The following is a 20661-nucleotide window of genomic DNA, read 5'->3' on the forward strand; positions in this document are numbered from 1 at the left end:
GTTCCAAGGTTTGCTGTTATATTTAGTGAAGCCACAGTTGAAGGAAGGTCTTCTGATCCAACATCATGACCAAAAGTAACTCCACTGAATGGAATGAATATGTACTGGTTAGTCATGGAGGGTGTATTTGTGGTGCTTCTAATATTTTAAACCAGATCCCCTAAGAAGCTGTCAGTTTAAAAGTCTGATTTGTATACGATTAATTTCATGTAATATATATATATTCTAGATTTCTCCCCCTCTCCCAAACTTTTTTATTGGGCAGCTCCCCAGTTGAGAGTGATAATGGGCATAACTGTTTTCATGACATATGCTCAAAACCTCCATGTTAATTATGTGAATTTAAGCAGATTTAGCTATGGATTTTGTTACCTGCAGAACCTTTTTAAACTATCTGCTGGTATGTCTTCAGCATTAACACATGAAGTTGGAGATTGACTTCCAGACTTGTGTTGTAAATAGGTGCACTCTGTTACTTGCAGTGATTCTCCCATTGAGTAGTGAAAAGGCTAGAGCAGGGATGGCCAAACTGCGACTCGGGAGGCACATGTGGTTCTCAAAGACCCCATTGCCCCGTTGGCTAGCTTGGAAGAAGGCATTTGTCTTTTTAAATGCATTCTTCAAGCCGCTGGCTGGCTTGGAAAAATGATTTAAAGTTGCTTTCTTTCCACCTCTCCCTCCCCATCTATTTTCCTTCTCTTCAACATCTGATGTTTGTGTCTTGCAGCTCTCAAACATCTCATGTTTATTCTATGTGGCTGTTATATTAAGCAAGTAATATTATATTATAATATTATATTAAGCCACTCCTTGCTAGAGTTAGAAGGCTGTTGGGTCACTTTCAGTTTCTTATATGTCTTTTATATGTTTGGTTGTACTGAGAAAGCTGAGACTTAACTTACAACTGGAATAATCTGTTATTGAAATAGAAGCAAGCTTTGTTTGAAATGTCTGGTTAATACAAATGCTGATGCGTTTGATAAGTGTTGCTGAGATGGAAGAATTCTACAGATATATTGTTGGGGTGACTGATATATAAATTTTTAAATAAATAAGTGTATTTGAAACTTTTCTCTATTTCCTTTGCTCAGATCAGTTAAGCCCGGTAAATGCATAAAAATACAATTTGATAATCCATAAATAAAAAATGTTGGGAGAAAGGGCCAAGTACCATTTGAATGGAATGAGAATGCAGGAGGAAAACATCTGTAGGTCTTGCTGGATAGATATGCTGTTTTATAGAGGAATTGACAAGCTAGATCTTAGTCTCTTTGAGTCTAATACAAAATACAATATTTATGTGAACATATACTGTGGCATTGGGGGTGGAGGCTTAGCATCTATATTAAACCCTCAACTAGTTGGCTTGGAAACATTATAAAATACTGTTCCCCTGGAGGATCCCATGTGCAGAAGATTAGAATTCATGTTACTAGTTCTGTTCCTAGATTATCTCTGTTTTGCTCTTTATTAAGAAGAGATGAAAATCTGCTGTGGCTAGTAGGTTACACATCTTCTGGTAGTTGCTGTAGGTGCAAAGTGTTTTACAATGCCTCTCATGGCACTTTGTAACCATTTTATGAGGTAGAAGTTGAAGATGCCGAGAGATCATTCAAAACCACCAAGCTTTCTTTATTGCTGAGCTAGATGCTTGAACCTGAGTGTCTCATATTCAAAGCCAACATGCTGTCTAGTGCACTATATACTGCCTCCCATATGACCTCCTCTGATTCTCTTTACACTTTCCTAAGTGAGGAGAACAGAGAAGGTAAGCTTCTCTTGGATTGTGCCACATAATTACAGGAACTATAATACATCTATTTCCTCTTTCTTTGGTGCACTGGAAATCCTTGTTTGGTGGCAGAAGAGAGATATTGTACCTGTGTACAGAACAAAAGGCAGTTGTGAACAGGTCCTGTTGAATTGAATGTGATTATTCCATTAATTAGTATTGGTTATAATGAAATCTTCTGGATGTGTGGCTTATGTATAACAACTTCCAGTGATACTTGTGCTATCCAGAAAGTCACACTGAACAATAATAAAGTTAGTTTTAAAACTTAACTGCTTTGTTCTGGTACTGATGGTGCTACTTCTCTATTTGAATTTCTTGCTTAAATGTCATTTTTTGAATAACTGGCTTTGTAGATAATTGCAAAATATGTTGGGTAAGTGTAAGTTTAAAAAAATGAGTTTGCCATTAGTTTCTAATTAACTGTAAAAACTGCATTTATTTTAATTTGGTCCAGTATAATTCTTGCCTATAGGTAGTTAAGGGGGAGGTTGATAGATAATATTTTGTTTTTGAAATGGATTTAAAATGCTGAAATATGTGACAAAAATGATTATGCTAGATCTTTTAAACAGTTTTTATTCAGTTTGCCTATGCCTTAGTCTCTTACCTCTTGAACCTGATCAAATTGCTATGACTTGTAATACAGTGTAGCTGAAGACTGTCATTTTTGTATTTTTTTTTAATTTTTCACCATCTTAAATTTAGTTGATGGCAGTCTTGGAATGTTTATAGGCTTGTGTGGGGACTTACCTTCCACTGATATTTGTCCAGGAAGGGATATGGCCCATATTGCATTCTGCAATTTACTCATGTTTGCATTCCACTTCTAGTTTTTGGTTTTGGGTAAAGCCTTGTATCTCCTTAGAGGGGTGTAGGAGGCGTATAAAGATATCTGGAAAATGGAGACAAAAGTGCTAGTCTGGATATGCCCTTAGAGTGCCTTTAAAAAATTGCCTTCTTCAGTTTGCATATCTGGTGGAACTGACGTGGAGGAGGGCATTCACAAACCAGACATCAGCAATGCAAATGTCTCTGCTGGTCATTAAATCTATTAACAGTAAGTCCAAAATGGAGGGGAGGTGGCAAACACCTTTCCAAAATTATTCATTTATTTAAAAATTATATTCTGCTTTCTCTGGGCTCAAGGGAACTAATAACACATAGTGAACACACCCAGTGACAGTAAAATTCCTCCCTAACTAGTGAATTCCTCCCCAGCCTAGTGAAATGCCTACAACTTACAGTTCCTTAAAAGGCCTGGTGAATAAAACAGCTTATATCACCTTTGAAAAATTCCTAAGGAGGAGCCCCCCCCCCCCCCCCGTTTCCAAGAATGGGTCCCCCTCTTCTTAGGAGCCCATTCCATAAAGTGAGAGCAGCCACAGAATGACCATAGATACTTGTCAGTGCTTAACTGGGCTGCTTTTAATGATGGAACAAACACAGGAAATAAACTGGACATTGTAGCCAGCATGCAGGAACATTTGTATGGTGAGAGATGTTCTTTGAAGTATGGGGTTCCTGGGCTGTGAAGGGCTTTAAAAATCATACACAGCACTTTGAGGTGATCTTGGAAATAAACTGGCAGTGTGAAACTATTTTTAAATGGGCAAAATGTATTTCTGACAAACACTTCCTAGCAATTATCATGCCACTACATTTTGAACTAAATGTAGTTCTGCATTTTTTTTCTAGGGCACTCAAAGCTAGAGTACTTTATGGTAGTCCCACAGTTAAGTCACAAAAGCATGGGTTAGCCTGTCTAGGAAGTGAGAGGGAGCTTGTGATCCAGATGCAGCAGGTAAAAGGCTCTCTTAGGTACCCCCACCAACCTGAGCACTAAGCTCTTGACCTGCTCTGCAAAAGTCAATTCCATTCTATTAAGTACTCATGGATTCAAGCCCTCCCAATCCATCAGCCTTTCCTCTGTCTTGTCTGGATTCAGCTTAATCTGCCTTCACTAGTAAATATAGCCTCACAGTGCTGGTTCAGAGCAAGGATGGACACATCTGGAGGGTTAGGTCATGTAGAACTGGGTGTAATCTTCACACTGATGACATCCAACCCAAAACTTTGGATGATCTTACTCTACAGCCTCATGCAAATATTGAAGAGCCATGAGGCATCCCACAACACAGGACTCATCTAATTGATTCTGCTCCCATTCCTTAATTAATGAAGTTAACGCCACAGTATTCTGGGCTTGTGACTACCATGGTAGGGAAAACTGTTAACTGCAGGTTAGTGTAACTTCATAAAATTTAGTATTGCCTTGATATACTGAGCAGTTAATAAGATAAATTCAGTGTTGTGCTTGAAGGGATCAATCTAGTTAGTGAGAACATGAATACAGAATTCCTTTTCAAGATAGTGTTAAGCAATGGATGACTGTAGCTATAGTTATTAAGCGTTATTCACATTATAAACCAGTGAAGCAGTGGTCACTGATCTCTCAAAAGCTGTTTACTAAGACCACATTGGCCTTAACTTTTTTGAAGTATGTAAATTTGTCCATGGGGAGAATCTGTTGTCCCAATATCTCTTTACAAGGAGGTTTGTGTTTAGAATGAATGTTGCTGAAATCGCCAATTAATATTTTTGAAGTCAGATTTCTGCTGGCTTAACTCTTGTTTTCCCCCATGCTCCAAACTGTTTTGAATTCATCATTATTCCTGTATTTATTTCTGCAGTTGTGTGTATAAATGTGTGTGCCAGCAACATTCGGAACAGATGTATAGTGACCTAATAAAAAAGATAACTAACCACTTAGAGAGAGTCTCAAAGGAGCTGCAGGTAAGAAGCTGTACAATTTTGTTTTCCTGGGATTTAGCATTTTATTGGGAATAGCATACCCATGATGATCTGAAGGAATTGTTGTCACAGCTGATGGGTATCTGCAATGAATCTTCTGTATGAGGAAAAATGTAGAGCAATAACCTTTAAGTGAAGCTTCCCTTGTAAGAGTTAGGCCAGGTCATTCAAACAAACACTATTGTACACCAGAAACTGAAATGTACCTTGTAAGAGTTAAAACTTGGGCACAACTAGATGCATTTGGGATGATGTAGAAGTAAGGAGTAGCGGGCAGTTACTGAAGAATGTCTTTTGGGACAAATTAATTTCACAGAATATTTTTTTCATAATTATCCTGTGTGACATATTATGACCTCCTGCATCAGCGCAAAGAAATGTCTTCAGTCCAGTTACTTCATTATCGTGGCAGATGTTCCCAGATGCTGATAATTTGAGGCAGTCTTATTTATCAGGGCATTTTTAATTTTTACCTGCCAGTCTGTCCAGACAAATGAGTTACATTTGTAGTTATGCTTCCAGAAGGAGAAGGGATGTTTAATGAGTGTTCCTCTGCCTAATCATTTCAGTGCAGTTCTTACTTATTGTAGACAGTAAGGGCAATTTGGTCTGAGTGCTGAGCAACAAGCATTTACAATATGATGCTTTTGTGCTAATGTAAAAGAAAAAATTGTTTATCTTTGTCTGAGAAAGGTTAGGTAACTATGTCAAAGAATTAGGAAGTACATTAACAAAGCAAGTGTAAATTAAGGAAACGAAAGAAGCTGTGAAGAAATGCATACACTTCCTGCCCTACCCCTGTCATTTAGGGTATAACTTCATATTTATGTCCCATTCTGCTTTTGTTTGTTCCAGATGATCTTAAATGTATGTGCCTCTAGTTAGCCTTATGAATTACCTTCAAATTAGTTACACTTTGTCAACAACAAATAATTCAGGAACTTGAGAAGCAAGACAAAAGTAGACACCTGGAGAGGTGAATTTTTATTTTGCATTAAAATATGGGATAAAACATTTCTTTTTTAAAAAGTAATGTTTTGCTACACTGGCGTCAAGATGATACAATGGTAGCAAGATGGTATGTGGTAGACATTCTTGTTGGATTTTGTTAGGTTTTTTTAAGAAAAAAATTTGTGAAATCCTTGTGTTCTTTGGTGGTGGGCAGTTGGTTTTCTCACCAGCAAATATTTTGATTTATAGCCTAGTTGCTGCCACTACCACCTGCAGATCAGGAAGTCAGTGAGATTTCTTGAACTTTGCTAGTTAATAGTCTGGTCTCACTGAACAATAGGTAATGAACTCGTGACACTCGGTGGCTTTCTGGTGAATGTTTTAGCTGTGTAGCTGTTTTTCCTTTGAAGATTTGCCAGGGGAGCAATTTAACAGCCTAGAGCTCACTTTTCAGTATATAAAATGTGTTGCAGTTGTTAACTTCTCAACAGTGTTGTGAAAATGCCAATGAAAGCTGGTGGTGGAGTCAGAATTTGCACTGCATCTCATCCCATCCAGTTACCTAGATCATGAAGCAATAAGGTGTGGATTGAACTAGGGTTGGGGTGACAAATTTCTGCTTAGATATGAAGCACAATGGGTGCCCTTTTGCTACTCAGTGGCTCTCTGTTTAACCTACCATAACCAGTTGTAATGGGGAGGGTAAAAGGAAAAGGATACCGTGTGCAGAACAGGTGTCTGGTCTCATACTCCACCAGCATGGTGGGGCTTTGGGTGTTCCTGAGCCAGCCCCAGTAAACAAATTTGTCTCCATCACTCGCCTCCATGGAAGGGAGAGGCAGCTGCTTCATCAGCGTAAAGGGAAGCGGGGGAGAGCTGACTGCAGAGGAACAGTAACCCACCTCCTGGGGCCCTGTGGAGCCTGTCCTGGATACTAGAAAGGTTACAGTGCAGGACTCTTGAAGCTCCGAGGCAGGATCCTTCCCAAGGCTGTGTCCCAGAGTAAGCGGAAGAGGAAGTGGGGAAGGGAAAATGCAAATAGGAAATATTTTCCTTTAGCTGTAACAGGAACATTGGGAAAAAAAGGGAAAACATGAGCCTAGCTTCACCCAGGATGAACAGACAGGAATAGGAAACACAAGGGAGGGGCTAGAATTAGAGCTTTAAAGGGGGCCGTAGAAGAACCAGAGAGAAGGTAGAGAGGGGAGACAGGCAGGAAGATCTGCCATTCACTAAAGGAGATGGGAGAGAGGGGGAAGAATAAAAGGATACTGGGAGGAATAAGTGTAAAAGAGGATAAACGGTTGAAGTAAGGGAGGAGGATGGTCTGAGTCTGTGCCAGAGAGAAAGTGGGACAGAGAGACCAGGAATAGGCTGACTGGGGTGAAGCAATCTCAGCCCTCCCAATTCTGTGACCTCAGCATCCCTGGAACAACGGCTGGAGTGAGGCAGGAAACACTCACAAGAGAGCAGGGTAAGCATCTTGGGGGTTAGGTTTTCCTAACTGCATTGAAAGCAAGATTGCTAAAATTTGGCAGTGCTTCAGGTAAGTACCTTGATTCAGATCTGTATGTTTCAATTTATATTGAGTTATGATGTAGCAATCCTGGCTGCTCAGTGTGCTTGCTTGTTCTTTGGCACATGGTTAGGGCTGTTTTAACACATGCTGCCTCCATGCTGTTGTGCAGAAGTTCAGGAGGGTGGAGTGCAGGATGGTATTGATCAGAAGGAGGAAGAGAGCAAAGCAAATGTGACTCGCTGCTTTTAAGCTGGAGGCATGGAAAAGCAGTATCGACACAGCTGAAAGCGAGTTCTTGGATCACTTCTCCCCCTCCCCATGCATGTTTACTAGTGCTAGAGCCGAACACAGCATGGAGGGAGAGCTGCTGTATCACTGCTTCTTTTATGCTGCCTCCTTTCCATGTGGCTTAAACCAGCTGAAGCGGACCCACTGTGCAAACTTCACTACAGTGCTAGCCTAGCCTGCTCCTGACCATGCCATCTCTTCTTTATCACTACCTCCACCTACACCTCTCCCACACCCCACCCCTGCTTTTCTATATACTTTTTGGCCAAAGCTTGTCTTCTGCCCTTCGGGACTTTACTTTGGCCAATTTAATATTCTACCTTTGGCACTTACAGGGGAGATATTCTGGAGTTCTGCTTCAGGAATTCACTTACCCCTGTAAAGATGGAGAAGCTAAAATCGTTGGGCATGAAATATTGTACTTCCCTTTTTATTGTGATCTCAGAAGAGATCTTATTACTCCCATTCTTCAAAAAATGCCAGACTGATCTGAGGATTTGTATACAGCCTTAATTTTCTCAGACCATTATCCTGGAATCAGGGATAAAGTGGCCAGGTTCTGTACAGCTGCCAGAGTCCATTGTTATTCTGTATAAAGTTAATGGATGTTATCTGCTCATTTTAATACAAATTATGTAAACATTTATGTATTAATGGTCTTTCTGCATGTGTTTGTTTATTTTAGCACTGGTCTGTGACTGTTATAAAGCAGTATGTTTTTGGAATGTCATCTCTCTTATATATTTATAATCTGTCTCTCTCATGAGATTACAAAATTTACTGTTAAGAACAGTGTAAAATAATTAACATTGTAATAAGATTGGATTACGATGTCAGAAAACAATGCAATAGAACCAGTGTGATATGACATAAGAGATAAAAAATGGTTCACAGAAACTAGAAGACAATAAGTAAAAAGAAGAAATGCATGCAATAAACAGTGCCACAGATTGCAAATTCATTATTTAAAAACCCTAAACATCTCCATATTATTATGGCTCAGTGGTAGAGCATCTGCTTGGTAAGCAGAAGGTCCCAGGTTCAATCCCAGGCATCTCCAACTAAAAAGGGTCCAGGCAAGTAAGTGTGAAAAACCTCCGCTTGAGACCCTGGAGAGCCGCTGCCAGTCTGAGTAGACAAGACTGACTTTGATGGACCAAGGGTCTGATTCAGTATAGGGCAGCTTCATATGTTCATATATGTTTAATGTCTTTTTTGTTCTACTTATCTTCCTGAATTTGCTTTGTTTGTGTGTAGTGAGCTTTCAAGTCAAAGTATCCTCTCTAGTCTCACAGATGAACACTTGGATTCAAACTTTGGAGATACAATATAATGCAAGAATCCTGCATCTACATGATTTGCTTTTGTTTGATCTACCAAACTGAGCACCCACAGTGTGCAACTTTCTCATTACTCCCTCTTGCTGCACCCCAAAATACTGTTCCTGAGGAAGAGCAGTGTTCTGAGGGCATGTTGGGCTGCAGCAAGAGGAAGAGGTGAGACAGCTGCATTCTATTGGATCCAAGTCAATATTGAAGTTGCCCATTTTCAACGTAAGTGTCTGCATAGCTTTGCCCATTGGGAAGCTTTATAACCAGGTGGGTTATAAAGAAAGTGAGAATTTCTCTCACCTGTTCTGGTCAAGTTTGTTTTTTTCCATGTTGATGAAAATGATGTGCTTGATTGCCAGGTCCATATCTACAGCATGGCCCCTGTGGTTCTGCCCCCCTGACTTTCCTGCCAAGGCCTCCCGATGTCCCATAGAGGGCAGGGAGGGAGACCGGAGAGCATGGGCGAAACGTGTGCTGACTCTGGTGGTGGCAGCTGAGGAGCAGTAGGATTGACCAGGCAAGTGTGGGACTGCCCTTGCCTTCTGGCCATGGCTTACTGCTGGTTGCCCCACCTGCTGCTGAGTTCCTTGGCCCTGGTGGGTGTGGCCCCGCCATTTTCTTCCTCTCTGCCTGGCATGGAGTCCGTGCAGGGGTGGCTGGTACACCTTGGTGGTGCTTGAAGGCAAGGTGCTGGCAGCAGTGGAAGGAGGAGGGGAAGAAGTGACTTGGCTGCCACCTCCACTATCACTGGCTCCTCCTCTTCAGGGACCAGCTTCTCACTGACTTCCCACACCCTGAACCTGCTCCCCCATCTCAACAGCCCGGCACCCGCCATCACCTCCTCTTTGGTGGCTTAGGTGGCTCAGGCTGAGGAAAAGTGGTGGGTGTGGAAGGACATTGGGTCCTGTTCAGGTTTCTTGGAGGTTGGAACCATGATGGAGTACAAAATCCACCAGAGGTGGTTTGCCAAACTGAAGCCGAAGGCTGAAGCCAGATTGCATGAAACAGAGAAGAAACTGCAGGATGGATTTTTATTATTTTTGTGATGTCATTTTTGAGCCCCACCACTTACCCCATTGGGCCCCTTAAAATATTGTAGCTATGTGCTTGCCCTCCTGACTAATAAGCCTTTGAATAAAAAAAACCCTCAACCTTCATAAGAGGTTATGCAATCTCTGAATTTGCAAGTGCTCATAACTGTGATGTGCTTCAATAAAATTGCATCTTTACTATTTCTAGGGCTTTTTTCCAGGCAATGGAATGGCATTTTGGAACCTCTTTGTGGAAATAAAATTCTCAAAAAATATTTAAAAGTTCAGGAGGGTCATCTGTGTATTTCTCTTTCATTTCCCTCTTGAGAGTTCCAGTACCTCTTTTTCCTGAAAAAAAGCCCTGCTTGTTACACATTTTTGTCTGAAACACTTGGATTGATTTGGAAGGACACATGTACAAAGATAATGCAGCTTGGATCAGAAGCAGTGGCAGTGCAGTCAGAGTCATGTGGGAGGGATGTTGTTTTCTCCATCTTCACTGCAGCTGCTTTTGCCTTGCAAACTTCTGCTTCTTTGGTTTGGTGGACTGAAGCAATTGGGGAGGGGAATTGGGGGTCTGTGATTGGAAGGGGAACTGGCAAAAATCTGTAGCCAGAAAAGCCTTTCTGGCAGAGGAGTCATTAGCTATACCAGTGGAATGGCATTTTAGGATCTAAACCCTTGAAGGTCACTGTGAGCATACCGTGTAGTACTTTACAGAGCAGAATCCTTACATGTACACTGAAGGCATCTGAACTGTTAGTGATTCACTTTGGTAGAAGTCTTAAAACTGCAATGAATAACTCGGTGGACATGTCAACTCAGGGTGCAGGGTTTAGGCTTCCCAACCCTCCCGCCCTGGTGGGGGACCCCAGGATTTCCACCCTCTTCCCCCGCTCCCCAAAAAAACGGAAGCGGGGGGAGGGGGGAACGGCACCGGGGAGCATGGCGAGCCGCCCGATCCTGGAGCGGGTGAGAGCGCCGCACCACTGCCGCCCCCTCCCCGCCCACTGCAGCTGCTCCTCCGAGATGGGCCCAGGCTGAGCCCATCTCGGAGGAGCAGGCAAAACCAGAGAAGGGGAGGGCGAGGCAGGCCAGGAGCATGGCGAGCCGTGAATCCGGGCCCTTCTAGGACCCGGACTTGCGGCTCGCCATGCCCCCGGCCTGCCTCCACCCCCCCTCCACTTCCACCCCAGAGGCAGAGCGGGTGAGGCTGCTGCGCCGCTGCCGCCTCTTCTCCGCTCGCCGTGGCTGTTCCTCCAAGATGGGTTCAGCCTGAGCCCATCTCGGAGGAGCAGGCACGGCGAGCGGAGAAGAGGCGGCAGCTGCGGGGCGGCTCGCCACGCTCCCCGGGGCTGTTTCCCCCCTCCCCCCTAGCTCCACCCCAGTGTCTCCTGGCTTCACCCCCAAAGTCCCCAGATATTTCTGGGGTTGGACTTGGCAACCCTAGCAGGGCTGGAAGAAAAGGCTCATTACAGTGAATCTTCAATCTTCTTTTCTATAAAGCTATAATGTCCATTCTTTTGTGTACATTGGTGGTGCAGTGACTTCTGAAATTTTGTGCACAGTTCTTTTCTTCTCAAAAAGAATAGCAGAACTGGAAGTAGTACAGAAAATGGTCTGCAGAAGATCAAGAAAGGCTTGAAGAGTTCTGGATTCTAAACTTATCTCTTCCCTTAGCGACCTTATGTGTAGTATTCAGTTGGCTAGAGAACAAGGAATCATTGCAAACCCCATGACAGCAGCACTGAATGAGCTGGATAATAATGGTGAGGAAAGCATTTTAAAGTACCTTAGTGTTCTTGCTTCCCCATGACTGATCTTTTGACTTCGCTAGAGTCAGGCTGTTGGCTCTGTTTAGATTTGGCCCTAGCCCTGGTGGCAGCACTTAATATTGTACAAAGGACTTTTTCTTCTAGGGTTGCAGCAATGTGCTGACGAAACTGTACCAAGGAAATTGTCAGTCACTTTACATGTGATAATATGGCACAAACCTGTGTTTGTTCTTTTGCAGCACTAAGAGTGGCCTCTGTGGTTACCAAGAACTTTTGACTAAATGGTGTTTAAATATACATATATTTCTAAGTCACTTCTGTTCCATATTTTTGGCTTCTTCCAAGCTGACTAGTTGACAACCTAAAAAATTATACTGACAGAAAAGTAAGAATGGAAGGTGCACATATTTGGATGGCCACTTCTAGTACAGAATGTAAGCAAATAACACCTTATTAGTATAACTACTTGGGCTTTGACACAGATAGCAAAGCCCTCCTGTCCCCCAACCCCACACCTCCAGCAAACCTGGCCATGATATTTAGCCTGTGAAGAATATTCAGCTCTTTATTCCACTGCTCTGAGTGAAATAATTGTCCTTATTTTAGTTACAAGAGCATCTTGTACAGCAGTTGAGCCTAATGACCAAAGAACCATCTGATTTGGGGACCTTGTGTTGTGTGTGTCTTGTCCATCCATTAAATAAAATTCCAGCATGCTATTTTGGATGGTGTGCTGTAGGTGGCAGCAGAATGCTTTCACTGTTGGCTATGTTTTCATTCATGTTGAAAACCCTACTGTAGAAACTATTGGAAATAAAGAATAAAATGAATGGTTATAATAACTATAATTCATAAAAAGTTGACCTGAATGAACTTGTGCACATGCCTTGCAGGCTATTCCTCATAGACTTAAAAATCTCAAAATGTAGTCCTGTTCAGCAATAACTTTTATTGGCATAGCAGTAGTCCTATATTTTCTTTCTTGTCGTGGGTACTTTACATATATGCACTATACAAATGTACTTTGCACAACATCTATCCCTAGTTTTCTGTGGATATTGATGAGTATATGCCTAAGTAGTACTGTTAATATTTAATTTGTTGTGTTCAGGGCTTTTTATGTAGAAAAATCCCAGCAGGAACTCATTTGCATATTAGGCCACATCCCCTGATGTCACCATTATTTTGCGTAGTGCTTTTTGTAGAAAAAGTCCAGCAGGGACTCATTTGCATATTAGGCCACATCCCCTGACACCAAGCCAGCCAGAACTGCGTTCCTGTGCATTCCTGCTCAAAAAATGCCCTGGTTATGTGGAAGTTAAACTTCTGGGAATAATATATTGTAATGGGCATTGATTGGGCTTGCAGCCTTGGCTGAAGCAGGTCTTTATGTCTGTTACAGCAAGGATCCCAAAAGGCCCATGTGTACACAGAAACCACTTCCATATGTGCATGGAATTCTGTCAATTTTTAATTCCTGCTGTGACACATTGATCCATTTGCTGCTCAGGAAAATCTACTGACACTCATGCAGTGATTTAGTTTGGGTTGCTTTGATGAAGGAGGTACACTACTACTTTGGATCTCACCCTGTGTTTATGAAACACTTTATACCTCAGTAAACAGAAGTCAATCCTGGAATAATTTTTGTCTGATTTCTTGCAGTTTCACTAAAGATAGATGTTGAAAAATACTTCTGTAAACTTTTTATGAGTGTAGGCTCTGAATTGTACTTGCTATTTATCTTCTGATTTTTTTAAAAAAAAGTTCTCTTAGCTCCAGTTCTAAGCCATGTGAAACAGTTCATGAGCTGTTCTACGCAACTAGCTTTGGCACACTTTAAAAATCAATCCCATTATATGGCTTAGGTTGGGTGTGTGTTTTGTTTATTCTGTGGGCCATCTGGTTATCATAGAACTAGTAAAATCCTTGGTGAAATAAATCTTTTTCTGGTACTGATGGCTTGCTCAGAATCTAGAAGCCATTTTAATTCCTTCTGTGTACTTCTTATTGTTCAAAGACTCTGAACAGGCAAGGGCTTTTTCTTCTTCCTGGCAGCCCCCAGGTCTCAATTTGGTATAGGAGGATTCAGTCCAGGAAGAAGCAAAGAATAAATGGAAATAAGCCTGGACTAGTAAGCCATGACATTGAAAACATATAATTTACCACAAATGTTGTTAGTCTGTAAGGTGCTGCTTTGGACTCTTACTCTTTTCTACCACTATTAGAAACCACAACATTCAAAAACTAGTGGGGGAACATTTTAACCTTCCTGAACATTCAGTTGCTGCCCTAAGAGCAGTTCTCTTACAGAGGAATTCCAAAGGGAGATTAGATAGACTGCTGAATTGCAACTAACAATGAAGTTCAAGACAGTGGGCTGCCTTCCACTAATAAATAATGCAAGCTATGCTCTTAGGTTTCTTCCCCCCACCCTTATCTGTTAGAACTGGAAAGGGGGATCACTCCAAGTGCAGTTGGACTCCATCTCGCTCTCTCTCTGGCTCTTTCTTTCCCCTCCCTCCTTGAAGAAGTGTGAAGGCACACAAACGCTTATATCTGAAATAAATTGTTGTTGGTTCTCTTAAAAGTGCTTTGGGACACACACTTTCTCTGGCCCTCTCCCCAGAGAAGGGGGAGGAGCCCTCAGCCAGTTGAGGGAAGGGGGGCTTGTCTTTATTTTTCTCCTGTGCAAAGCAGGAACTGGAAGAGAGTGGACAAAAACCAGCTCTGATGCTGCAAACAGGAAGAAGGAACAGGAAGTAGGAAGCAGCAGACAGCTGGTTGCTCGTGGGCCTAATTGGATGCTTGCAGGGGCTGGATGTGGCCTGCAGGCTGCATGTTTGACATTCTTGTTCTAGACTGAAAAGTCTCTTTATTCATAAGATGGGCTGAAGTCTAGTAAAAATATGGTTAAGGGGGAGAGATGATAGGTATGACAGTGGTTTCCTCAAGGAAGGGGCACTTCCCCCATTTTTTATTTCAGCACTTAAAGATATTTGTAAGGACACATGGAGTTGTGCTACATCAGACCAGTGGTGCATCTAGGGAACAAAAACCAAAGCCTTCCTCCATTCTCCAGCCCCTAGTAACTGGCCATCAGAAATATGCTAGTTAAATCAATTGGTAACTTCCATTTAATACAAGGGAATTAAATAGATTCAGGGGGTTGAGTAGCCATATTGGTTTGAAGCAGCAGAACAAAGTTGAGTCCAGTGGCACCTTTTAAAACTAACAAGGTTTTATTCTGGGTCTAAACTTTAGTGTGCATGCACACTGAATGTTATTGTGTTTTTCCACAGTACTTAGAAAGAACTTGCAAAAGAAGTAGTGTGTCTATTGAAAATATTTAAACAGTTATCGTTAGTTCAGCAGGGAGCTAATTTATTAATGCTATCCAAGGACTTCAATTAGTGAATTACTAAATGTGAAAGTGACAGGCTGGCATAGAATGGGCTTGAAATTTAACCTGTGATTACTGAAAAATGCTCTGTCATTTACACTGCATCTGTCGTGAAGTTCATATTTCTGAATATCAGTACAAATGAGGGGCCCTCAAGGACTAGAGGGGGAATCTAACTTCTTTTTCTATTTCTTCTTTCACTTTCCTGAAAGTCCCGATAGCCTCTCCCTTTTTTCCATTTCCTTCTGTCCTTCCCATCTACCAGCCAGCCTACCTTTACCTGACTCCCTGTCTTTAGCTTTCCTTTCTTCCCCTCTCCCTGAGAGAGTACTGCAGTTCTGGCTGTTGTGCTGGGCCCATTTGGCAGTGGAGGAACTGGCAAGGACGTGTGGGGAGCACTACAGTTCCCCTGTAGCCCCCTCCTCACAATGCTTCCTCTTTTCCTACCCAGGAAAATCCTATTCCTATTCTTTTGCTGCCATGAATGCAGGCCATGACACTTCCACTATTTTTCTTACGTAGCAGTAATCCTGTGGCTACCCAGACCCTTGCTTCTGTATTTAACTTGACCTGTGTTGACTTTGCATTAATTCAGAAAGTAATCACAAGTCTCTGTGTTGCATCTTGCTGTCCAACCAGAATGTGTTAACACAGCATTAGGGAATGTATGATTTTAAAATTGTATTGCATTTAAGCTGGCTAATGTAATAATGAAGAATCATGGTTATATTTTCCTGTTATACAAGTTTTTGTAGACTTATATGTGTGGAAAAACTTGTCTTCTAGCTCAGCTTTTCCCTTATAATGCTAATCTTCCTCTCTGTTAGCGAAGGTTCATTGAAGTTCCCAAAATGAGCAGACTTAGTTATTTGAAACAAAGTTGCATTTATTGTACTCTCCAAAGTTACTTCAGCATGAAAGACATTGAAACTGATGGCTAGCAGTTCGAGTCATTGGTATTTAACATTATACATCAAAGCAATCACAACTACCCCCGATTCCCAAAACAAAGGCTGTCTTTGCATGTGAGATATTTCATACGGCTCCCCCTTATCTTCTACAGTTGGTGGTTACATTCCCAGCGGCAATGTCCTTGCTGCCTCTAGTGGGGAGGTGAGAATCTGCCAGGCACTTTCTACTTCAAAGACTGCCTAACAACCTTTGATATTCCTGGGAAGCTACTCTTGGGCTATTCCCTACAGGCCCCCCCCTCTACTGCTCTACTAGTATGGGTTAGTAAGCATATATCTTTATTAATCAATTTGGTTAGTGATCAGCATTCGGTAAGAGTATTAATGAACAGAGTCTGACACTCTCTAGGTAAAGGAAATCTGCTGTTTTAAAGATGATGTTAAAGAAGCAGTAGCTATATTTTGCGGCATTTTCCAAAGTGCAAATGGTTGAATGGATGTTAAGATGTTAGTTTTTTTAGTTTGTATCTCAGCCGAGTTGAGCATCAAGCATTTCAGGTTGAAGAGTGTAGTTTAACTATTTGTAAGAGAAGGTCCCTGACTACTATAGATAAACCTCTCTCAGAGAATTACAAGTGTATAATGTAATAATCACGACCTCAAATAGGTATTGGGTTTTTTGCAGTGTGTGAACGTGACAGGTTTCTGTAGATGAGTGCTAGTAGCTAAAAGGACTTTTGATTGGTTTGTGTGACTTTAGTATATTGAATTACAAGGGAGAGAACAAATGTTGCACCTTCTCAAATATTTATAGTGTTTGTATTCATGATTGCAATGAACATGTCCTCACTTGCTAGAATGTTCTGACCAAGGGTCTATTTCTCATAATGATCAAGGCCAAACTGCAGTTGCTAAAAGCATTATTAAGGCAGTAAGTGCAACACCAATTGGAGTGTGAATGCAGAATGGAAGATGAATTTTAGTGTTGCTTTGACAAAAGCAAACTTTAATTTAATTAATGTCAATGAAGATTCTTTTATTGGGGCTAAATGGTAAAGTACTTCGTGCTTAAAAAAAACCCTTTGAATCATTATATAGTGTATATATACTGGTCTGCAGGTGGTTAAGCCTGTAGGATGCTTTAGTTGGAGATATAAATGTAGTCTAACGTTTTTCCTTCAAATATTTGTCAATTTTTTTTTTGCTTCGTTTGTGGGTTTTGACAATGTTATTGATTATATCTTCCAATCTTGTTATTTTGAGGCCACTGTGGGATAGGGTGGGATATAAGCTCAATAAATAAATATTTAGACTTAAGATTTTTGGATTGCAACTCCAACCAGGATCCTCCAAGAATGTTCACTAAAAAGAACCCTGGTGATTATTATTTTTATTTCTTCCAGGCCAGCCCTCCAGATCTCTACGTTGAAAGGTTTAACATAGCACTTGGGCAGTATATGGGAGCATTACAGAGCATTGTGCCTCTTTTCATATATATGGTAAGTCCTTTGAACAATTGTTCAACTAGTCTAATAGTATGTAAGGAAGAAAATGATACAGTATAGGTACTGTAGTGATCAGAAAGTATATTCCTGATACAGGGGTTGATAAGTTGAATGCTGGTAGAGCTCTGGTCTGTCTTACAGTTCTACTTTTAAAGACTATATATGGTCTGTGGTGAATGTCAGAAAAAGGCTTTTAATGATGATGACTGTTTTTCTATGCAAGCAAACTTGATATTTATAGTGTAAAATTCTGTAATTATTTCAGTATTATTTTGCTTTATTTGGATGTTGTATTAAGGTAATTATGGCATGAACTAGGGATAAGACCCATTGTGAAGAAAAATGCAACGGGCTCTAGAAGGAGGCTCTGAGTGAGTGCCCCCCCCCTTTGCTGTCTTCCCACCTACCCAAGTGAAGGCATTCACTCCTCCCCACCTCAAGGGAAGGTGATCTCTATCATCTGGAGAGCAGTTGCAATTCTGAGTGATTTCCAGCCCTCACCTGGATATTGGCAACAGGAGTTCCCCAGGAGGAAATGGCTGGTTTGGAGGGTGGCATGTATGGCATTGTACCTGTCTGAGGTCCCACCCTCCTCAAACCACACCCTCCCTAGGCTCCATCCTTAAATTTCCAAGAATTTCCTAACCAGGAGTTGATAACCCTATCTCCCTCCCTTTATCTGCCCCTCTGACTTCAGTTTTCCATCACCTTCCCCCTCCCTGCAGTCTCTACATAGGAAAAGGACAGTCTTTATCCACAATAGCATGGGGACAAAGAAGCTTGCATCAGTCTCCTCTCACCCTTTTATCTGCACCAAAACCCCGTGAGGTAGGTGAGGCTGAAAGTGTGTGACTGGTCTGAAATCACTCAGTCAGCTTCCACAGCAAGAACTTGGGTCTGGCAGACCCTGCTCTGAAGGCCTAACTCCTATGCCCCTGTCAAACTCCACCACAGAATCTCCAGGGATTTCCCACCAACCTGGAACAGGCAGCCCTAGTCATGACAGGCCCCAATGAGTTTTCCCTCTGAGACATTTAGTGATAGCTTTCAAAACAACATTCTCTGATAATGTCTCTGTCTCTCGCTTTCCCTCCCTATCTCTCTCTTTCTGTATCTGGCCTACTGCAACAGGGCACCATTTCCCCCCACTGTCACTGGGTATTTCCTTCCCAGAGGAGGATAGGGAGGAGTCCTCAGCCAATTGAAAGAAAGCCTTCCCTCCTCCTCCCTCAGCCAATCGTGCAAAGGCTTTCTCTATGGCTCCTTCCTTCCTCTTCTGTTCCTCAACCAGTCAAGGAAAGGCTTTATTTTTTTCCTCTGCAAAGCAGTGCGACAGGTAGCTTAGCCAGTAGGAGAATAGGGAGAGGCAGTAACTGCCATAATCAAGGTTGGTTGCCTTTTACTGACAGAATCAGCTTGAACATAAGAACATAAGAGAAGCCATGTTGGATCAGGCCAACGGCCCATCAAGTCCAACACTCTGTGTCACACAGTGGCAAAAAATGTTATATACACACATACACTGTGGCTAATAGCCACTGATGGACCTGTGCTCCATATTTTTATCTAAACCCCTCTTGAAGGTGGCTATACTTGTGGCCGCCACCACCTCCTGTGGCAGTGAATTCCACATGTTAATCACCCTTTGGGTGAAGAAGTACTTCCTTTTATCCGTCTTAACCTGTCTGCTCAGCAATTTCATCGAATGCCCACGAGTTCTTGTATTGTGAGAAAGGGAGAAAAGTACCGTATTTTTTGCACCATAAGACTCACTTTCCCCCCCAAAAAAAGTGGAGGGAAAAGTGTGTGCGTCTTAAGGAGTGAATACTGCAAAAAATTCACACAAATGCCTCTAAATTCACACAAACAGCTCTAAAAACTAGGTGCGTCTTATGCTCAGGTGCGTCTTATGGAGCGAAAAATACGGTACTTCTTTCTCTACTTTCTCCATTCCATGCATTATCTTGTAAACCTCTATCATGTCACCCCGCAGTCGACGTTTCTCCAAGCTAAAGAGTCCCAAGCGTTTCAACCTTTCTTCAGAGGGAAAGTGCTCCAGCCCTTTAATCATTCTAGTTGCCCTTCTCTGCACCTTCTCTAAAGCTATAATATCCTTTTTGAGGTGCGGCGACCAGAACTGCACACAGTACTCCAAATGAGACCGCACCATCGATTTATACAGGGGCATTATGATACTGGCTGATTTGTTTTCAATTCCCTTCCTAATAATTCCCAGCATGGCATTGGCCTTTTTTATTGCAAACGCACACTGTCTTGACACTTTCAGTGAGTTATCTATCATGACCCCAAGATCTCTCTCTTGATCAGTCTCTGCCAGTTCACACCCCATCAACTTGTATTTGTAGCTGGGATTCTTAGCCCCAATGTGCATTACTTTGCACTTGGCCACATTGAACCGCATCTGCCACGTTGACGCCCACTCACCCAGCCTCAACAGATCCCTTTGGAGTTCCTCACAATCCTCTCTGGTTCTCACCACCCTGAACAATTTAGTGTCATCCGCAAACTTGGCCACTTCACTGCTCACTCCCAACTCTAAATCATTTATGAACAAGTTAAAGAGCATGGGACCCAGTACCGAGCCCCGTGGCACCCCACTGCTTACCGTCCTCCACTGCGAAGACTGCCCATTTATAGCTTGGCTGGCTAGCAACAGCCACTCGGGTTGGAGAGAGGAGCAGAGTCAACCAATGAGTTCTCCCTCAAAGGCCATAATAAGACTTGAAAGGACCTCCCCCACTGGCTTCTACTGAGAGAACTAGCTTGTTGCTTTTTACTGAGAGAAGCAAGATCAGTTGGCTAGCAGCAGCCACTGCCTAGGAATTTACCCAGAGGGCCAGTCCTCTTCTGTCCTGGGGCTACCAGTAGATGGGGGGAGAGTAGAGTCAGCTGATGCAACACAAGAACAGTTGATGGATGGTTTGACGGGCCAAAGATTGATGTGCCACAGTCCCACCCAGTCCCAACCAATGAGGGAGCTTGGATTTGTCAAGACAAAAGGGGAATTATATAAAAAATACCGTGTTATGTTCTGTTGGCTGTAACTAGGGAGGAAGGCAAATTATACTCAAGCATCTTTTGATATCAAGTTTTACCTTGCTGAAGCTTTATTAGGTTGAGGGAAAACTAGACTCTAGAGGCGTCAGTGAAGAGTGCTGTAGCTCAGCCTTGGCTTGCTAACCCCCCCCCCCCCAAAAAAAAAAAAAAAAAAAAAAGGGAATTGTGAAGAAGTAGCTAGAGCTGGAAAAATGTATGTAAAATCTTGGACAGCTGCTGATTGCATTCTGGATATGATCTTGGAAAAGACGCACAGTAATTCC

General features: G+C 42.1%; 1 protein-coding gene across 3 annotated transcripts in view; it reads left to right on the forward strand.

Moving 5' to 3' along the window:
* CACUL1 (CDK2 associated cullin domain 1) overlaps positions 1 to 20661 on the forward strand; it is a 66552-nt gene that overhangs the window by 4808 nt on the left and 41083 nt on the right. For 2 of the 3 annotated variants that reach the window (XM_060241538.1, XM_060241539.1), the window contains exons 3-4: positions 4486 to 4588; positions 17219 to 17314. In XM_060241538.1, the coding sequence (XP_060097521.1) occupies positions 4486 to 4588; positions 17219 to 17314 (199 nt within the window). The remainder of the gene's footprint in view (positions 1 to 4485; positions 4589 to 17218; positions 17315 to 20661) is intronic. The other variant, XM_060241540.1, reaches the window with a different exon arrangement.

The sequence above is a fragment of the Heteronotia binoei genome, chromosome 6 (assembly GCF_032191835.1).
Source record: "Heteronotia binoei isolate CCM8104 ecotype False Entrance Well chromosome 6, APGP_CSIRO_Hbin_v1, whole genome shotgun sequence".
Taxonomy (NCBI): Eukaryota; Metazoa; Chordata; class Lepidosauria; order Squamata; family Gekkonidae; genus Heteronotia; species Heteronotia binoei.